Below are 19,326 nucleotides of genomic sequence, written 5' to 3'. Positions count from 1 at the left end.
ATCTTGTCTTTATAAAAAATTAAATTAAATTTTGGAAAGAATTCTATTGGTAAGGAAGATGAGTTTTCCTTGAGAGAATCTACAAATACACACACATCCTTCTCTTAGGACAGGACCTGTCTATGAGATCTCACTGTTCCACCTCTAGCTAATAGATCAGACATCCTACATTGTGCACCTTTAATTGTCCAATTTTCAGAGATACATTTTTAGTTATTGGTGTGCTGTTTAATAAAAATATCAAATTTTCTGTTCAGTTGAGAGGGTGTACTTGGTTTTCCAGAAGTCATACAAACACTTTATTTTCCAAAGGCTCCTAAAGAAACTATGCTTTCATGAAAGAAAAGGATAGATGCTCAAATGGATAAATAACTATATGTGACTTGGGAAACAAAAGGTGGAAATAGATGCTGTTTTCACAGTGGAAGCAGGTCACTAGCAGAAGTTCCTAGGTCTGTGCTGTTAAATACATTCATAAATGACCTGGAAAGCAGGATTATTAAAGTGTCAGTGTCACTCCAGATGAAATTGAGTATATATTAATATAAAGTGCCAGGGAAATTTCTTGATCTTTATCTATGTAACAAGTGGCTTGGAGTTAGCTGATACTACCAAAAATTGAGATGTCATCTTAGTGGTCAGTACCAGTCAACAAAAGCAAGTACAAGTCGTGGAATTCTTAGGAAAGGAATACAGACAAAACAGAAAATGCTTGTAATGTCACTGCCCTTGTGTCATCTGTCTTGGTCACCTCCTCTCTGCTTCAGAGGACGCTTGATCTGCAAAGCGTGGGCATCTGACGTGGTGGTCTGGGGAAATGCCACCAGATGCTGATGCTGCATTAGGAACTCCTCTTTGAAAGGCAGGATTCCAGGCTTTGTAGATTATGCCTATCAGCTTCTAAGGTAAATCTGATTAATTCTTGATTTTCATTTTATGTTATATGGTAGGTATGTATGATAAAATGTCTGAACTCTAAACCCCCTAATTTTCCTTAAAATGTCCTATTTTCACTTGGGTGAGGCATTTTTTTCCTTTCTTGTTCATTTTTACTCAGTTTTTTATCATATTACATACACATCACATTTATCCTTCTTTAAAAGGTTTTAGATATTATAATTTTGATTGAGTCTAACACAACCCACTTAGTAACAGTAGCTCAATAGATTATTTAAGTGTTATACTTCAGCAACCCCCAGTTCAGCTGACCATTTCTTATAACACTTGAGGTGGTGAATGAAACTTGGAGTCTGTGGTACATTGTCCTATGTTTTAATGGATATTTCTATGCTCATTTGAACTTCTAATGTGATGGCTTAATCTGATTAGCATTCTGAATCAATATGAAATGCTTATAATTAAAAAGGCATTGACGGAGAAAACAAAAGTGCATATTAATACAAAACATATTTCCATCAAACGATGAATCACCTCTGTTTACTGTTTTACAAACCAATTTAATCTATTTAGTCCTTTCTTATTCTATGGTGTGTGAAACTTGGACATGGCTATGAATTGTTTCACAGGATGTGTCTTTAATAGCACTTGAGCTTTTCTTAAAGGTAGAGTGGCAAAGTCCTATAGATCAGCGGTCTCCAGCTTTTTATTGTGCACCCCATCACTAAACATTTTTAAGCATACACCCCCAATTTATGTATCTTTACTTATTTACAACTTACATTTGTTGCTGAAGTTCCAATATTTTCTTCCTACACCCTAATAGATTGTCTTGTGCACACTCAGGAGTGTGTGTACCCTACTTTGGAGACCACTGCTATAGATTCACCTAAAGTTGTATTTTAGAAAAATAATTTTTCATCTTTTTCAAAAAATTTAAATCTTATTTCTTGATTATGTGAATATGGAAACTTCAATTGAATTTTCTTTCTCCTTTTCTCAGTTCTTCATATTCTCTCAGTTGTTTCTACTACTAACACGGATTCTAATCATAAAACTGCCAAAACTTGAAGATTTCTCTTTTCCTCAGACTCCATTCTCTTCCCTCAAATAACTACGTCTCCCACTTCATTTTCACTAACAACAACATGTAATGAGGAACAAGGCTTGCTTAGGCTAAACAGAAAACTCTTTGATTTGTCTTATAGGTTTTTATTTGTTATGTTTGACAGTTTCTTTGACCAATACGTGCTTGACCAAACCTTTGTATTGTGGTATTTGTTAATCGATAGTAGTGAGTCTTGAATGCAGAGTAGCTGTAAATGATTCAGAGAGGAGCATAATTGAAAAATAAAAGGTAGCCCACTTGGAATGACTTGCCAATTAGACAAGTTTTGTTGTTAACCTGTCAACAGTGTATTCTACACTGCTTGGATATACGTCAAGAAAAAACCTACTGTTTGGTGAATCTTTCTGCTTTTTCAGTCTCTGAATTCATGGTCTCAATAACTCATTGCTCCAGCAAGTTTCAAATTAAATATGGCTTACGTAAAAAAATGTCTTTCAATATCACTGTTAAACTCATCAAATTTACTTTCATTGGCTGACAGCTGGCTTTGGTGTTTAGAAACAACAGTGTCTCATGTTTATTTCCAATAAATGAAGTTTGCAACCCTTTATGGTAAGATACACATCTTCTTTTAGGAAGTGCTTGAGGCTTGTAGCTAAAGCAGGTCTGAGCACAAACAAGCAAACCTCCTTCCCTTGGGGAATATAACAATTTGAAATGGAAAATAAGGAGGAAGAGAGTCAGGAACTGCCACAGGTTGCAGTCTGCTGTTTTTTATATCTGGATGGTGGTGTGACTCAGGCCTGGAGACAATGTCATTCTGACTGAAATCTGGCTCATTCTGGCTCTTAAAGAGGCCCCAAGAATGTTTCTGTTAACCTAGTTAAGGTGTAACTTGTTTCCTAAAAGGAACTTCGGGGAGCTTGCGTTCTTCTTAGGACATGAAGACTCCTATCACTGTAGTTTGTTGGTGCAGAAGGTTATGGGGGTTATGTTTGTTTCCTGGTTTGGTTTTTTGGCTTCCTCCTCTTCTTGAATCCAGCAAACTCTTACTCATTTCCTCTTCAAATGAAACAATTCCAGTCTTTTAATGTCTCCTTATATGGAGGTGTCTTCCATTCCTCCGGTGTTTATTCTCTGTTACCATACTTTTTTTGGGGTTGGTCTCACAGAAACTGAACACAGAATGTCAAGTGAGGAATATTAGTACCACCGTTTCCCAATGTTCATTTCAATCCCATTTATTTATGTGCATGGGTAAAATCCTGAGTAAACTTATTAAGTCAGTATAACACTTCTGTTATCTTCAGTGAAGCAGTGATATATTCTCTAAACATTATGCTTATCTTTTTGACCTTCAGATCTACTTGGCCAGGCACTGGAGATGTTTCCCTGATGAGTCATTCTTGAATTGTTGTAATCCATTTTAAAAAATCAACCACAATTCAGAGCAATAATTCATTTCTTTCTTCCAGGTTAAGTCGTCTTGGGCATTTCATGTGCAAATTTTGCATTTACGTAGCATTTTTACGTTCCCTTCTCCCTTTTCTAGTGTTATCCTAGAAAGATTGGAGTGGGGCTGAGAAAATGCAGTGGTTGTATACAGTCATGCTTCTGTTAATTGTCTCTGGTGTTCCCAGATAAAAGAACTGAGACCTGAAGAAAGCATTATCAGTCAGGCAGCCACTAAAGCATATTCCAGAAGTAGTCATATATTTCCAGGATTATACCTATAAATACTTAAAGAGTGGGTGTCAAGAGGATGGGGCCAGTGTTTTTTCAGTGGTGCCCAGTGACAGGACAAGAGGAAATGGGCACAAACTTGAACATAAGAAATTCCGTCTAAACATGAGGAGGAACTTCTTTACTTTGAGGGTTACAGAGCACTGGAACAGGCTGCCCAGAGAGGTGGTAGAGTCTCCTTCTCTGGAGACATTCAAAACCCACCTGGACACGTTCCTGTGCAACCTGCTCTAGGTGGACCTGCTTTGGCAGGGGGTTGCACTAGATGATCTCCAGAGGTCCCTTCCAACCCTACATCATTCTGTGATTCCGTGATTCTGTGATTACTTGTTTTGTCACCTTCCCAGGAATTGAGGTGAAGCTGACTGGTCTGTAGTTCCCCGAGTCCTCCTTCTTGCCCTTCTTGAAGGTCGAAGTGACATTTGCGTTCCTCCAGTCTTTGGGCACTTCTCCCAATCACCATGATTGTTCAAAGATTGTGGAAAGTGGCCTTGCAATGACATCAGCAGGATCCCTCATCACTTCTGGGTGTATCTCATCAGGGCCCATGGACATCTGATGATGCCATGCAAACACCACCCCCAACCTGTGTATATTCTGTATATAAGGATATATATTTATGAATTCTTAGCATAATTTTAAGAGATATCTAAACTTGTGCAGATTGTTCACGTTAAAGAGTGTTAAAAATAGTTTAATGTACACAAAGGTTCCTTAGTGAATTCAGCATGACGTTGTATTTTTACTTCCATTATATTTTTAGCCATCAGCATTTATTCACCCTATAACAAACAATTTTCATAGCCTTTTTTGAAAGAAAATTGAAGGAATTGGATAAGTTTTACAAGTGCTACTAATTCTTTTTGAACACCTATAGTTTTTGAGGTGTATAATTCTGACACTGACCATATAATCCATCACTTGATTATTTTTTTCTAGGAAGCCTCAGGGAAAAGCTGTGAAGAACTTACAAAACAAAGTCAGAGGAAATAAAGATGTAAAAGACATGTAGTGTTTACCTTATTATAATAATTTAGATCAGTGTGAGCCCAGAAAAGGAGCAGGAGGCTTTATTTTTAATTTGGAGCTGCCTCTTATTGCCAGTAGTCAGAGTTGATTTTGAACACAGCATCAATAGCTACAGTAAACTTGTGGAGTAGTTAATTTTGTTTTCCTATACTAAATTAATACCTCTGCAGTGTAATTTTATGATTAACAGGGCCTGAATCCATGAATAAAGATATTGCTGGTTTTCCCACTTGGGTGAAAAATGGTAAATTCATAAAGAAAGAATTCTGTGCTGGGATTCCAAATGAATAGAAAACCTACTGTGCTGTATAGTTTGTAGGTTTGAAATTGTGGAATCATTGTCAAATGAATAGAAGTACATTAAAATTGAACTTTAAAAATTCAGAATGTACAGATGAATCAAACATGTTGACTCATAAATGTTAATCTTTTAATAAAACTCTCCATAAAAGTCTGAGCTAGCACTGGACAAATAATTGCAAATGGTTTATTATCTCCTACAGTTTGTTGCTTAAATCTCATGCCCTGGGTGAGACAATGTAAGCAGCAACCTATAGTGAATCTGGATACTGGGGTTTATTTAAGAACCAAGGAGATCAGAGCTTTTACCTTACTTGAATGCTCCCCAAGCTGCCTCATCTGCTCCCTTCCCAGCCTTACATTTGTTAGCTCCCCACTGTCCCTCCCAGTAAGGAGGTATCTGCTGGCCAGGGAATCATAGAGTTGTAGAATGGTTTAGGTTGAACGGGATCTTAAAGATCATCTTGTTCCAACCCCCCTGCCATGGGCAGAGACACTTCCCACTAGACTGGGTTGCTCAAAACCCCATCCAGCCTGGACTTGAACACCTCCAGGACGGGGCATCCTCAACTTCCCTGGGAAACCTGTTCCAGTGTCTCACCACCCTCATAGTGAAAAATTTCTTCCTAAATCTACCCTCTTCCAGCTTGAAGCCATTACCCCCATGTGATGAATGCCAGCAGTTGTTGTAGGGAAGGACTCTGTTATGAGTGCCTGCGGGAAGTCAACAGGATACATTACTCTTAAAGGCATTCCAAATTGGAGAGGGTAGCCGGAGAATGTCTGCTTTCCATAGCTGCAAGGTACTGCTGATCATGTGGTTGGTGGTTTCTTATGCTATGAGAGGCGTGGCCGCTCGATGACAGCTCCCATTATGTGAAGCTCTGTTGCTCATAATAGCAGGATCTCACCTCTGCTAATAGTTCAAAGCCCTTTTGGACTTGGAACTCAAAACGATCAGTAAATCATTTGCCTCTTTCTGAAAGCAAGACCTTACCTCTGTGAGTTGTAATGGCTTCTTGTTCTCATTTCCAGCTGTGCTGAATGATAGATCTGCTCCTGAGCCCAGAATAAGGAGTACTAGCCATTAACAGCCAAGTCATTAACAGACTTGATGAAATAGTCTTGTCAAAACTGTTGTAGTTTCAATGTCTGTGTTTTGGTGATACTAGGAATGCTTAAATAGATGATGACAAGTTAGCCTGAGAGTTAACAGTGTAACAGTATCATATTAAGAACATAATATTGCAGACTTTTTGCAGAATAGTAAGTTTTTCAGGATATGGTTGTAGGCATATTTGGAACCCCTTCTTTTTTTACTGCACAATTTTACATGTGGCCAGAAAGTTGCCTTCACAGCATCAGTGCTCCATCAAAGCAAAAGGATAGCCTGACATGACATAAGTTGTTTAGTTAATAATAAAGGTCTCCATTTAATTAAAAAAAAAAAAAATCTTTCTCTTCATCAGCAGGGCTTTTTTTATTTTTCAGTGAATATTCTGCAAGTTAAAACTTTGATTGTTAGTGACTATAGGAAAGCCTTTCTAGATGTGTAATTTAAAAAAGTTATGAACTACAAGATGATGGAGGAAGTTTAAAAGAAGAACCTTATTCATATATGACTGCTTCTGGAATTACATGGCCTGAAAATTTAAGCTGTGCTAGGTTTAGCCATAGAAAGTCAACTATGCCATGCAGGTGGCAGAATAAAAAATATGAATTGTCCATGTTTATACAGATTAAAGATTTGTGTAATTTTGCTGGTTAACATGGTTCTTCCGGATCAAGTTCTAACAACACACTAGTTTCAGTGAATAGTGTTCTGAAATAACATCATTTCATGAGACAAGAAAACAGAATGCTGTCTGCAGAGTGTGATGAGAACACGTAAATCTGAAGCCTAGAAAAACACTCTTTTTACCTTAAAAATTAAAACCTAAAACACTTCCATGCCTTTCGACAGAGTGGAACATTGCCAAAACAGTTTCAAAAGATGGAGAAAGAATGATGCTTTGTATTCTTCTTACTTCTGTATTCTGCAGTAGTTGCCAGATTTAAAGCTTTCTTAAGACAAAATGTGTTTTTCCTCCCTGCCTTTTATTTTTGAATATTTATCATGTCAGTATAAAATGATATGGCTTTTTAAATATACCATTATTTAAAATGATATGATAAGTTCCAGTTATTCAGCCAGGAGGGCTGAAATGTAGAATAAGAATGGTATTTATCACTGCTTATCTTTACCATTGGTATGGATTTTTTGATAATGGTGGAAGCATCCTAGAACTTTGCCTCAGTTACCTTTTCAACCAACAGATTGGTGTTCTTAGCTTGTAGTTTGTTGTTGAGTTCAGTTTGTTGCTGGCCTTCTCTATGGGTGGTGCCTAAGAGTGTCTTTAAGCTGTGGAGTAAATCCTCTAGTTGTGATTTGTTGGGATGCTGGTCTACGCTATCTTGTATTCAAGCCCCAAAACCCTGTACAAAGATTGGATCTGTCAGTCCTTAGCTGTTCCCTGAAATTGTTTCCTGCCATTCCATGCTTTGTCTTTGGTTTCTGCAGCTTCTAACCATAACTTTCAGGACCCTTCAGGTCAGGTGGACGCTTATTCTCACAGTTCATGGTAGGTGAACAGTTTTGCAGTCAGCTCATCCCTGCTGAGTTTTAACTCCAATGCATATCTGCTGTTGTAGCAGATACAGCAGATACAGGAGAGTGAGTTCACCATGAAAACGACAGCCTGACCCGCTGCAGAGCTATTTAAATCCAGCTGTAATTCAGCTCAGCCAATTTAATTTTCTGTAAAGGAAAAAAACCCCAACGTTAATTTAGTAATCAATTAAATGCTTAGGCAAATTTAAGCTTCCATTGAAAGGCAATTTCTTTAAAATTTGATCATCTCTATTTTGCAATGTGTACTGTACAAGAAATTTTAGGACATTTAAACTGAAGGACATTTAAATAAAAAAAAGTAAGTATGTAATACTGCATGTGTGTCTATAATAAGTGGTAAAACTTCAAGTGTCGTACTTTGGGAGGTTTCTTTGTGTTTGATTTCTGCCTCCCTAAAATTGCATTAATTTTATTACTGGTAAGTGTAGTATTTATTTAATATCACATAGATTTGTAACATGAACTAAACAAAAGATATAATAACAGCACTTTTTTTTTTTTCCTTGAGAGTAGAAACATTTTTTATTACAAGATCATGAGCCATGATAACCCATTAATTAATTTGCAGGGAGACTGGAAGGTTCAGTTACGGCTGTAATGGAAAGGATATCAATTATTTCTTCAACATTTGTGAAGGGGCGGTGGGGGGCAGGCAGAGACCAGTACAACAAAAATGGAGTTGAGAGTGTGACACTCAACAACAAAATATTTTCCATCCACTTAACAGCTTCAGATGAAACTGAATTCAGGACACAGGAAGAGAGCCAAATGATCAAATCCCAAGGCAAAACTGCTTGTGGGAGGTTTTACTTTTAGATTTGCCTCTACAGAGATATATTGCTATTTACTTTTCACAAAAACTAGTCTTTTAATATAAATCTATATTAAAATATTTTAATCTATTATGTAAATCAAGCTAGACTAAATTGTTACAGCTTTTTCTAAGATTAGTTGTGTTTTTACTGCACTGTTCATACTATTTGAACACTCCCACACCCTAGCAAATTCATGTAAAATTCCTCTGCAGTCTTCCAATTTGCCAAATGTCATTTACTCAAAATAGTTTAAATACATGCATAACTTTATACCTATTTATTTGAATACCTACCTAAGCTTATATATATACTTAAATCCTTTGCTACATTGAGACTTACACTATTTTTGTGTTACACATCACTCGTATCTTAATAGTGCTTTGATTATAACTTGTATACTTTTAGAAATGACCTCAGGAAAGTCTTTTTTTTATAAACAGAAAGTTTGCATTTCTAAAATTCACGTGTTATCAAAATTCATGGCTATCATGTCTGAGGGTCTTATGGTAGTGTATTTCCTTGTCTTCTTCCTTGGGGAGAAATGAATGCTCACTGAGTATCCTGTTTTAGTAAGCTTTTTGGTTTTATATTTCTTATGTGCAAATTTAAAGTAAACACAATAGCAAAGAAGCATATATTGCAGTTCTGTTGGAAGCTGATAAGTCCTATCCAAAGTAAAATCACAAGAATTCTGTTCAACATCTAAAATGTGTTCTGATGAGTTGTGTTTTCTAGTATACCAAGAACAGCATTGCCATTGCAGAGTGAGCATTGCCTTAACAGTAGTGCACTTGACCGTGGTAGACTGGAAAAAAAATAGAAAAATAATGTACTTGAACAACTATCCTCATGTGTTTGGAAGCCCTTTGGGCTGAAAAAAATGGCTGGCCTAACATTGTTTTGTTTCAGATTCAGGATGTTATAACTGTTTTATGAAGTCCTAATTTTATGAATTAAGTAGGCCTTTTAACATGGTTTATTATGAAAACTAGGAACAGAATAATTCTGGGAAAAGAAAATGGAATCCTGAAGTAAACAAACTCTTAAGTGATTTGGATTGTTTTAATAAACATTAAAAAAAGGAGGTTTGATATCATGGGAGTCATTGGATCCTACTTTTATTATGGTATTCCAAATACCTCTGTTAAAAGTTCCTAGATTGGAAGTTGGTTGAGACTAGAAACATGTTTTTCTGTGGACGTTGTTGGAAAAGTTTTTCCTAAGAGTAGCAGTTTTGTGCACAGAAGGAACTAAGTCCAGGGCATAGGTCTTTATTGCTATCCTGTTCTAATTAGTTAAAAATTTTTTCTTGATTGGTTGCAAATTTTTGGTCCTCTTTTCATTAATACACAAGGAACAAGCCAGGGACTAAGGGTATTTGGATTTTTTAGGAATTCATTTGAACTGAGCCATTAAAAAAAAATGTTTTCTTTCCTCTCAATTGCAAATCAGGAATGTATTTCTGTTGAGAGACAAAGTGTTTCTATTAAGTGGCTACAGACCTGGTTTATTCATATTGATATCTGTGAAGAGCAAGCACAAACTTAAATCACCTGTTTAAATGGCAGCCTGAGCAAGATCAAATGTTTGCATACATGCTTAATGTTCAATAACATTTGACAGATTATTTTTCATGATACTGTCTGATATGTTTAGCACATTTAATAAGAAAAAGAATAATTATTATTAAAGTAGATTTTAAAAACTATTGTTGTACTGGCTGCATCTGTGTACTAAATAGTTCTTAAAACACTTTCCTTGTTTATTTTTATAGTTTACATTAGTGCCTTTAACTAGCCCCTGTAACTTTTGCAACTGTTAACTCTAGTTGGAAGCTCACAACCCTTTGAAAGCGTTTATACTTCAGGAAATGTGCAGCAGTCTTCCAGACTGCTCTGCAAGGTTTTTGACTGGGTGTATAATTACATGTTTTCTTTTTAAACTCTACTTGAGCGATCAGTTCACCGATACCAACACAGGCTCCTGAATACAATATACCAAATGGTCAGCTGAAATGACCCATTTTTGATACATTTTTCTTTACTTATCTGAAAAAGCCTGTGTTTCTTTACTGTGTGTATTCAGTTTATCTTTTGTATGTAGACCTTTACAGTCTGTAAAAGAGTATGTTGAAGAATTTCCAACATTTGATTGAACTCTGCCCATTTCTGATAAATATTTGATATGCTATTATTCTCCTGTGTTTTATTGGAAAAATATTATCAGAGAAATTATTGCTGCAAGTTTGTAAAAGCAGCTTTATTCTTTTCCCAATGGTCATTATATATATACTATTATATATACTATTGTTTGATGGTATATCCTCAATCTTTTTATCTTCAAAATATAGTATAACAACCAATAGAAAATTCAAAGTTCATCATCATAGTGACCAAAGAGGTGTTTTTCCTTTGTTCTGTGATGAAGTACCACGTAAATGAAGCATATTACTTATGTCACTAATTTTTGCTCGTTTCCTGGATGATCTTATTGTTGCAGCTTCTGCTACATTTGAAGACTTTCAGATCCGACCCCATGCTCTTTTTGTTCATTCGTATCGAGCGCCAGCCTTCTGTGACCATTGTGGAGAAATGCTGTGGGGGCTGGTACGTCAGGGACTCAAATGTGAAGGTAAGCTGCAGTGAGATGTGATTTTTCAGTCTCCGGAAGAGACTGGTCCATTCCACTTAACACGTGTTGTCTCTGATGCTGCTTCTAAATTAGTTAGGCATTAGAAAAAAAAAAATTACAGTAGGTAGAGACAGTAAGAACTATCAAAATAATTAATTGATTAAGGAACTAATCCTTTTGACTGCTCTGAGACCTCCTAAATATGGCTCTGTAACCCGAAGTGCAAAAAATTGGTCTTATATGTATTTTGTATATGTATCTAGTTCTATATCACGTTAATTCAGATCACTTAATTGAAATTACTGTCAGTCCATATGAGGTTGTAGTAGCTATCTTTTCCCATTTTGCCACAACGATTTGACTCCTGGCAGACTGTATCCAATGGAATGTACCATGTCCAATGAAAGACTTCCTTACCTCCCAAATGTGGATCACAGAAATTTCTTGCACTTGGAGACCGTAGATTTTTGAAGTACCAAAGAAAAAACACTGGTTATAGATACAACTATTCAGAGATCATAAGAATTTCTCTCTAAAAAATTGTAGAGTATAAGAACTAAACCTGCAGAGTTAGAGGAAAAAAGTTTAATCAAAAATAAGGGTGGTGTTTTAAAAAAACCTCACAAGTTCTTTGTTTTTTCCAGTAATAAACTGTAATCAGATGGTTTTAAATTTCTCTTTTCAGGATGCGGTCTAAATTACCATAAAAGATGTGCATTTAAAATCCCTAACAACTGCAGTGGTGTACGGAAAAGGCGCCTGTCGAACGTTTCCCTAACAGGACTCAGCACTGTTCGGACAGTTTCTGCAGAGCCCTCTCCCAGCGTGCCGGATGAAGCCCTTCTGGTATGGGGTTCCCTAGCTCTAGAGGCCAGGGCATTGCTGATAAGAAACAATGACATTTAGTGCTATAGGATCTGGCTTTGCCTGTTATAGATTACAGAGGAGGGGGTGATATGTGAATCATAAAGCGTTGCTGTGAGAAGAGGCATCTTGATGTAAAAGGGAGGTCACCAGCCTAAGGTATGTGGGTTTAAGGTATGTGTCATTTCTGACACTCCCAGGAGTCTCCTCCCTTTGTCAAGAATTAGGTTATTTCAAAGGTCTGAAACTGCCACCCACACTAATGTGAGTAGTTGCATCTTGGAGGGTGTCTTCTCTAGAACTAGAAGTTGAATTTCTTCTCTATCGGACCATTATATCCATTGGTTTATGATATAGGAAAGATTTATCCTCAGGAGAACACTGTGACCCAAACACCACGGTATCATACTGAGTATGTCACAGTCAAGGCTATAGTTAATTAGTTGGAGCCTGGGTATTTAGCATATTTCTAAGTGTTCAGAAGAAAATGAGAGAAATCTCCATTATTTCCTTCAACCGATCTTTGTGGTGAATGTATGTGTGTATCTGTATAGATGTGTGTAGATGTGGATGTAGATGTACAGTTTACACAGAGGCACATGTAAATATACTTGTATATGCATTAATATAGTAGTTTTTCATCATGAAAACAACTATTCTGAGAACAAAATGTAATGACTAGGGTAAATTAGAGTGATACGTATTTTTTTATCTTTGGCATATTTTTTCCTTTTAACACTCATGGTCATAATATACTTGAATAGTTAAGAATTTACACTGTGTGTAAATTAATCCACTCCTAAGTGAAAGTTTTGAAAACCTTAAGGTTTAAAAGAGAGGAAAGAATTTATAAGTACACACAACAATTATCATGTTTTCCTCTCAATTAGAATATTAAACTTAATAAACTTGACATACTAAAAGGACACTATTGCAAATGATGTAGACCTGGTGTCATATGCAGTACCGTCTATGAACCATAATTATGTACTTATGCTACTGATTATCATTAGCCAAGCTACTTGGAAATTAAGGTTAACATTATGAATCTGTATTTTTAATTGAAAAGCTGCATAAATGAGTAAGGTGCTTAAGTTCTGCAAAAACTGCAGCAACAAATCTTGGTAGATTATTCTTAATTCTTAGTCGTTTTTTTCAGAAAGGCTGACTTATTCAGACCAAGACAGAAAATTTTGAGGAAGGCTGGCCCTATTTCTGAATTGTTTCTGGAATTTTGGTTAGAAAAATTGTGTGAGTGAGCATCCTGGTCTACTCTCTATAAATATTCAATGCACTGTACAGTTACAAGATAGCAAAAAAATTCAGTTTGAAAACATTTTTAGCTATATGACTTTCTGGTTTGCTGACACATTCTTGTATGAAATACCTGTTTTGCAAAGCTACATATTTTGAAACTGTTGAAAATAGTAAAATTGCCATTAAAGAAATGCAATAAAATTCAGATACTGCAGGCTATACTTCTCTAAGAACTTGTAATCATCAGTGTACCCACGCTGATGATTCAGAACATCACACATGCGCACAGACATGTGCACGCACAAAGAAAATATGTTTACAGTAGGTGCAGGGATGGGCATTAGCCTAGAGAAATGAAATAGCTTTCCGATTTCACTTTTATTTCGGGAAATCACAGTATCATTTACCAGATTTTTATAAGTGCTGTCACATATGGCTTCTGTATGTCTTTTGTTTTGGGTTTTTTTGCACAGAATGTATTTCAGTTTTTTTCCTCTTTTGTTTTTTAAGTGTGCATAAGCTTTGTCAGTTCTCTTGTATCATATCTGTCCTTTGGACTCCACTCTTCCGCAGTACTTGTGAGATAAGTTTTATAGCAGTTTATGCTGTGGTACCAATCAAAGCATGCACTTTGGAATGTGTTTCATTTTTCTACAGTCTATGTAAATATACTAAAAAACATCATCCTTCTTCACAAAATCGTATCATTTGTTATTCGTATTGGCATAGCGCTTAAATCACTGGTAACAAAATACGAACTCTGTTTGGGACCACTGAATTCAATCAGATATCTGTCAATTCTTTAAATAGGACTAAAATAAATGTTATTTTTACCCCTATTTGCTACTTAGAGTTAGAGCAGTTGAGAGAGGAGTTCCTGGAGATCTTTCACAGATGGAATTATTAACTAAGTTACAATTTCAGAACCTTTTTCTACATATTGTGTGGACCAGAAAGAAGCCAACTTTAGCTCACAGGGTTAAATTTAGCTTGTAAGTCTGGTTTCTGGAAAAATGCCACTTATGAAGCGAAGAAGTTATGCCCTAACTTATGAAATTAAGGCATTCGAAAAATCAATTAGACAGAATAATGTGGAATCCTGCAAAGGGTACTTTAATTATTGTTTCATAGCGAACCACCACACCCGGACAGTTTCAGTTTGGGTATAAATGTTTTCATTTGCCAATAAAGCATTTCATTTGAGCTGGAAATTGACTGGAGGCTACATTTAAGTGCAGCTTTAAAAATCTACCTCCAAAGAATAAAATTTGGGCAATATTCATTCTTTTGATTCTTAATTTAGTAGTGTAAAACTCATCAAACAGAAATGCTGAAAACATGTAGAACTAGGAGGATGCTGTGTAACCCAGATTTTCACCTGCCATAGCTCAAATGCAATTCTTTTGCATTCTATTCTAAAACATAGAATGAAAGTATAAAATAATCACATATTCATGCTTGCTTCTAAAGTATCATTATTTTCTGTCTTCCCCCCTGCCTCCCCCCACCCCGCCCTTATTTCTTGATTCTGTTTTTTCTTCTTTTCAACTTCCTTTCTCAGTCTCCTGTCAGCCCTGGCTATGAGGTATGTACTGTATTTGCTGTATTCCCTATGCTACTATCAGGAACATCGCTTTTATGATTATCAGTGTCAATGGGAAGAAATGCAGGAATTTAATCAGATTAGATTTTATGATTTTTAGAACTCAAGAACATTTATTTTTCTTTTAGAAAGAGTATATCCAGTGCAAACTCCAAAGTCTGGATTCCAAAGTGAAGGTCATAATTCTTACATGAAACAGTAAAATTAGCTAACATTAAAGTATTTAATACAAAAGTGGTTTTTTCCATCTCTTAGGCATGATAGAAGTTATTGGTTGGACCAAAGCCCTTTTTTACTGGTAGTAACACATGGGAAGAAAATTTTAACTTCACTTTCAGAACATTGGGAATTTGGTGGAGTAATGTAGAAAGTAAACATTTTATTTTAAGCTGAACGAACCTGACCTTTAAGTGCTCACCAGCAATAAACTTCTAATACCATAATGCAGTGTTGTAGCTTTTTTCCCAGAATATGGTTTCATTAAAAAAGCAGTCAAGGATTCTGTATTTCTGTGGAAATAGACATGAACAGTGTACAACTAAGTTACAGATATATAAAAAGAGTATAAAGTCTAAATGAGAAAAATTATTTTTATTTTAATGTGTATATCATGTCAAAGGTTCTTCTCTTTGCCTTTCGATATGGATTTTTCCAAATAGGTTTGTTTCTTGTTTAAAGTTTCAAAAGTTTTTGAAACTATGAAATGTTGGCATCTGTTCCTTGCAGCATATATTTGAGATGGAGCCAGAGAAGAACAGGCTTTGCAAATGTTTTCCTTTTTAGAAGTACTGCATAGTTAATCTGAGGAATATTTTGTTATACTGACATGAAGATTATCATGGCCAAACAACTATATTTTCAAAAGAAATAACTTTATTTCTTCCTAAACCACATATATTCTTAGTGTCCCTAAGAATCATAATGTGCCCCAGGATTACAACTCCACAGAATACCCATAAAACAATACAAACAAGCATATATAAATTAGGGTTTTTGTAATGTCTAAGATAGTACATACTTAGAATAAAACTATCGGAAAAATGATGAATCCATCAATCTTGACGATGATGGGTTACCCTAAATGAACAGTAATTAAAAGTAGTAATGAAAAAATAAAAGTGCTTGGAGAAAAACCAAAATTGTTTCTTTTGTAAAAAAAAAAAAAAAAAATGTTAACCATCTGTTTTTACTTTAAAATGCATTTATATGACACATTAGAATTTTATTTCTATTTATTTTTATATATGTTTTCATTATTTTGGTAAGTTTTACTCATTCTTCTGGAAGCAATGAATGTTGATGTGTTAAGGTAATTTTATAGACACGTTGGAAGTGATTTCTCAGAAAAAGCCTAACTGAGCTTTGCATTTAAAATAGGAATGCTGTGTCTTATGGGGCATGGGAAAGTGGAGTATTACAGAGTTATTATATTATCCTTGCTTTTTGATGAAGAATCGGGAATTATATTTTACGAAATAATTTTAAATAACTTTTTAAAATTTTAGTTAAAAAAAAAAATTATGTATAACTGACAGAATGCAAAGCACCAGGTGTTGCCTGCCTCTGTAGATTTACTGTAAGCAGAGGTGGCTTGAGGCTTCTCAGCTATATATAGAAGAATGATTTTGCAGGACTAGGACAGTAGAGTCTCTGGGTGGGAATTTTCTTCACTTTCTTCACTTACACCCAGCTCTTAATACAGCTGTTCTTTTCTCTTATTCCACTGAGATAAGGAGTCCTTGTTTCCAGTGACTCAAAAATTCCCACTCTACGAAGCCTTTGTTTTCCACACTTAGAAGACACATTTCCTTTTCCCAGTCCCAGTTCCTATAGAGCCTCATATTCCTCCCCAACTCACTGGACTGGAAAAAAGGACCCCTTGAGGAAAGGGTTAAAGAAGAGCTAGGGTATTACAGCTGAGTGCAGCTTTATGCCTTGAGCCAGTTGTAATTAGTAGGAGTCCTTTTTTCAATGGCTAGAGTAGTGTTCATTAGACCAAAGTTTCTTGGAGGCAAAAGTAATATTTACTCTTGAAGAAAGACACTCAAGTTAACTCTGAATTAATGCCACTCATAGTTATGTTGTATTCGTGTCACCCTCAAGTTATCCTTCCATACTCCAGTGCTGTACATTGTACATTTGTGTCTGTCCTATGGGAACTTACTTCCAGTGTGCTCATTTCTTTAATAAAAAACCCTATGCTATTTTGGGGAGCGCCCCTGGAAATTTTGTGAGGTCCAAAATCTAGATGATATTTAGAATTAATAAAAGCGTAAAATATAAGCTGTAAACAAAACCGATCCTAAGTAATGTTTACATTGATTTATTGCCAGATTCACCAGGTGAGTCTAGGTTCATGCGCTGAACAGAACTGAGAATCAAGAACTCAGTGAATCTGTCACTGAAAATTAAATACTTAAATAGAAATCTAAGTTAATTCCACAATTTTTTAGGTGTCATTTTTTAAGCTTTCTTGCTTTTTTACAATTATTTGAAATATTAAAACATTAAAGGTAAAAACCAACTCAATAAAAACAATTAGAAAATGTTATAGAAAATGTAATTCCCTTTTTTGTTAAAGCATCACATGTCTATGCATTCAAAGTCCAACTGAACCCTGAATTAAAACACTGTAGGATACAGAAAATAAATTTGGAATGGCTTACTTTTTATACTGCTGTGCCATAAAATAATAGTAGTTCATGCACTAGCTGCCATGCATTAAATACGGTAGGACTGAATTTCTTGTGACTGACTCAAACTGTATTAGAGCTTTTCTGGTCCAATTTGCCCAAATATGACTGTTTTGGAAGTTCATCACAGCTAGATGAGATCTAAAAGATGCTCAAGCTGCTTATTTTAAGTTAAAAGATGTATATTTAGGAAAGTGTTAAATATTGCATCAGTTTTGCACCTAATATTTTCCAAATATCTAGGAAGATAGATAGAAGAGAAAGTGGTAAGCATCTTAAGATATACATGTTCTGAAATTTCATATGTGCCATGTCTGCTGATGTTTTTGAATGAAACTTGGTTTTGATCCCTTGGAGAGGTTTTATGGATATTTAATTCTTCAGCTTAGAAGAGGAGAGAGGTTCAGGTTCTTCTTCTCCGGTAATTGCCACCTGCTGTTAAGATCCCCTATTTTGTTTTTAGGAAAGACGTACAATAATAACACTGGTCCGCTTATGATCTTTTGTAGAAGTCACTGCTGCTTTAACTGAGGACTTGTAGGTGCTCTGCAACTGTGGCAGTAGGAATTCTTAAGGAGTGTATGGTACATCTAAACAAAGGTACACAGTTTTTTGTAGTTTCTAAGTACTAACACATGGGTTTGCACATACTGAAAATACAAGAAGTGGCAAACCCTGCAGAACAAATTTTGCTTCTCTATAGCATCTCTGGAACATCATTCATGTTAGTGCTGGGTCTTCTGAAATGGTACAAGATCCCGAAGTGTGATTTGTATTTTGAGGAATAGAGGCAATAAGTGCAAGCTTTTATCTCCGCTTGCCTGGCCCAAACATGTTCAATGGTGCTTTACTTTCTAATATATAAGCTTGGTTTTGTGCATTGGTAACATCCTGCTGCCCCCAGACTCTCTTCCCTTTAGACAAATCTTGCTAAGCTGGTTTGTCTAGACCTCCTCTGTCCAGTGCCATTTTTTTTTCCAAAACAGTGGCTGTGGTTAAGCCCAAAGGTCTACTGGTTATCCCTGATTTGGTACGGGTTGTATGGAGGCAGTGTCAAATGGGATGTATTTACACAGACATTTAAAAGAAAAAAGAAAAGCTGTATTAATATGTGATAGTGTGAACCAGAATTATACAAAGATTCCCTGAAGGGTTTTGTCTTGAACTATAACTTGACTATGCCACCTTCGTATCATGGTACATGCCTTTTTTTTTCTTTTTTATTAGTTCTATGCAGTAGGAAGAACTGAGCTGCTGAGACTGGCTTATGATGTGGGCATTCTAGTAGTGCAAGAAAATAATTTATTACTTAAAATTATTATACTTAAAATTATGAAGCACATAATAGAAGATCAAACTAAACCTAATTTTTTTGAAGGGACTTGTGTCTGTAAGATGCAGGAAAAAAAGCTTTGTGCTATACAAGCCCTACTATGCCTGCTGTCACTAGCAAATCCTTTGCCAGCAAAGAGCTTTTGTTTTGGGAAATCCCTGACTCTGAGAAGTTAGTGTAGTCAGGCAATGACTGCTGAAACCCAGTAATCTTCTCTTGTTACTTTACAAAACAAGGCAGGTTACAGACAGAGCATTCAAACCAGTGTTTGCTGGTATTGATGTCTGAGTGGAGGAACAGGGTACATAATAATTTCCATCTGTGGATAGTTTAATATTAACATCTTGTACTGAAGTCAGTTCTTTGATGTGTTTACACATGTAACACTCAAGTGTTTTTCAGACCATAGCTATCTAACTAT

At 35.8% G+C, this 19,326-nt stretch overlaps 1 protein-coding gene across 2 annotated transcripts in view; it reads left to right on the top strand.

Annotated features, from left to right (window-relative positions):
- PRKD1 (protein kinase D1) overlaps positions 1-19,326 on the top strand; it is a 131,148-nt gene that overhangs the window by 75,423 nt on the left and 36,399 nt on the right. For both annotated transcript variants that reach the window (XM_074148529.1, XM_074148528.1), the window contains exons 3-4: positions 11,024-11,155; positions 11,841-12,001. In XM_074148529.1, coding sequence (XP_074004630.1) covers positions 11,024-11,155; positions 11,841-12,001 — 293 coding nt within the window. The remainder of the gene's footprint in view (positions 1-11,023; positions 11,156-11,840; positions 12,002-19,326) is intronic.

This window comes from Numenius arquata, chromosome 6, assembly GCF_964106895.1.
Source record: "Numenius arquata chromosome 6, bNumArq3.hap1.1, whole genome shotgun sequence".
NCBI classification, from domain to species: domain Eukaryota; kingdom Metazoa; phylum Chordata; class Aves; order Charadriiformes; family Scolopacidae; genus Numenius; species Numenius arquata.
This window is presented reverse-complemented; position numbering and strand designations above follow the sequence as displayed.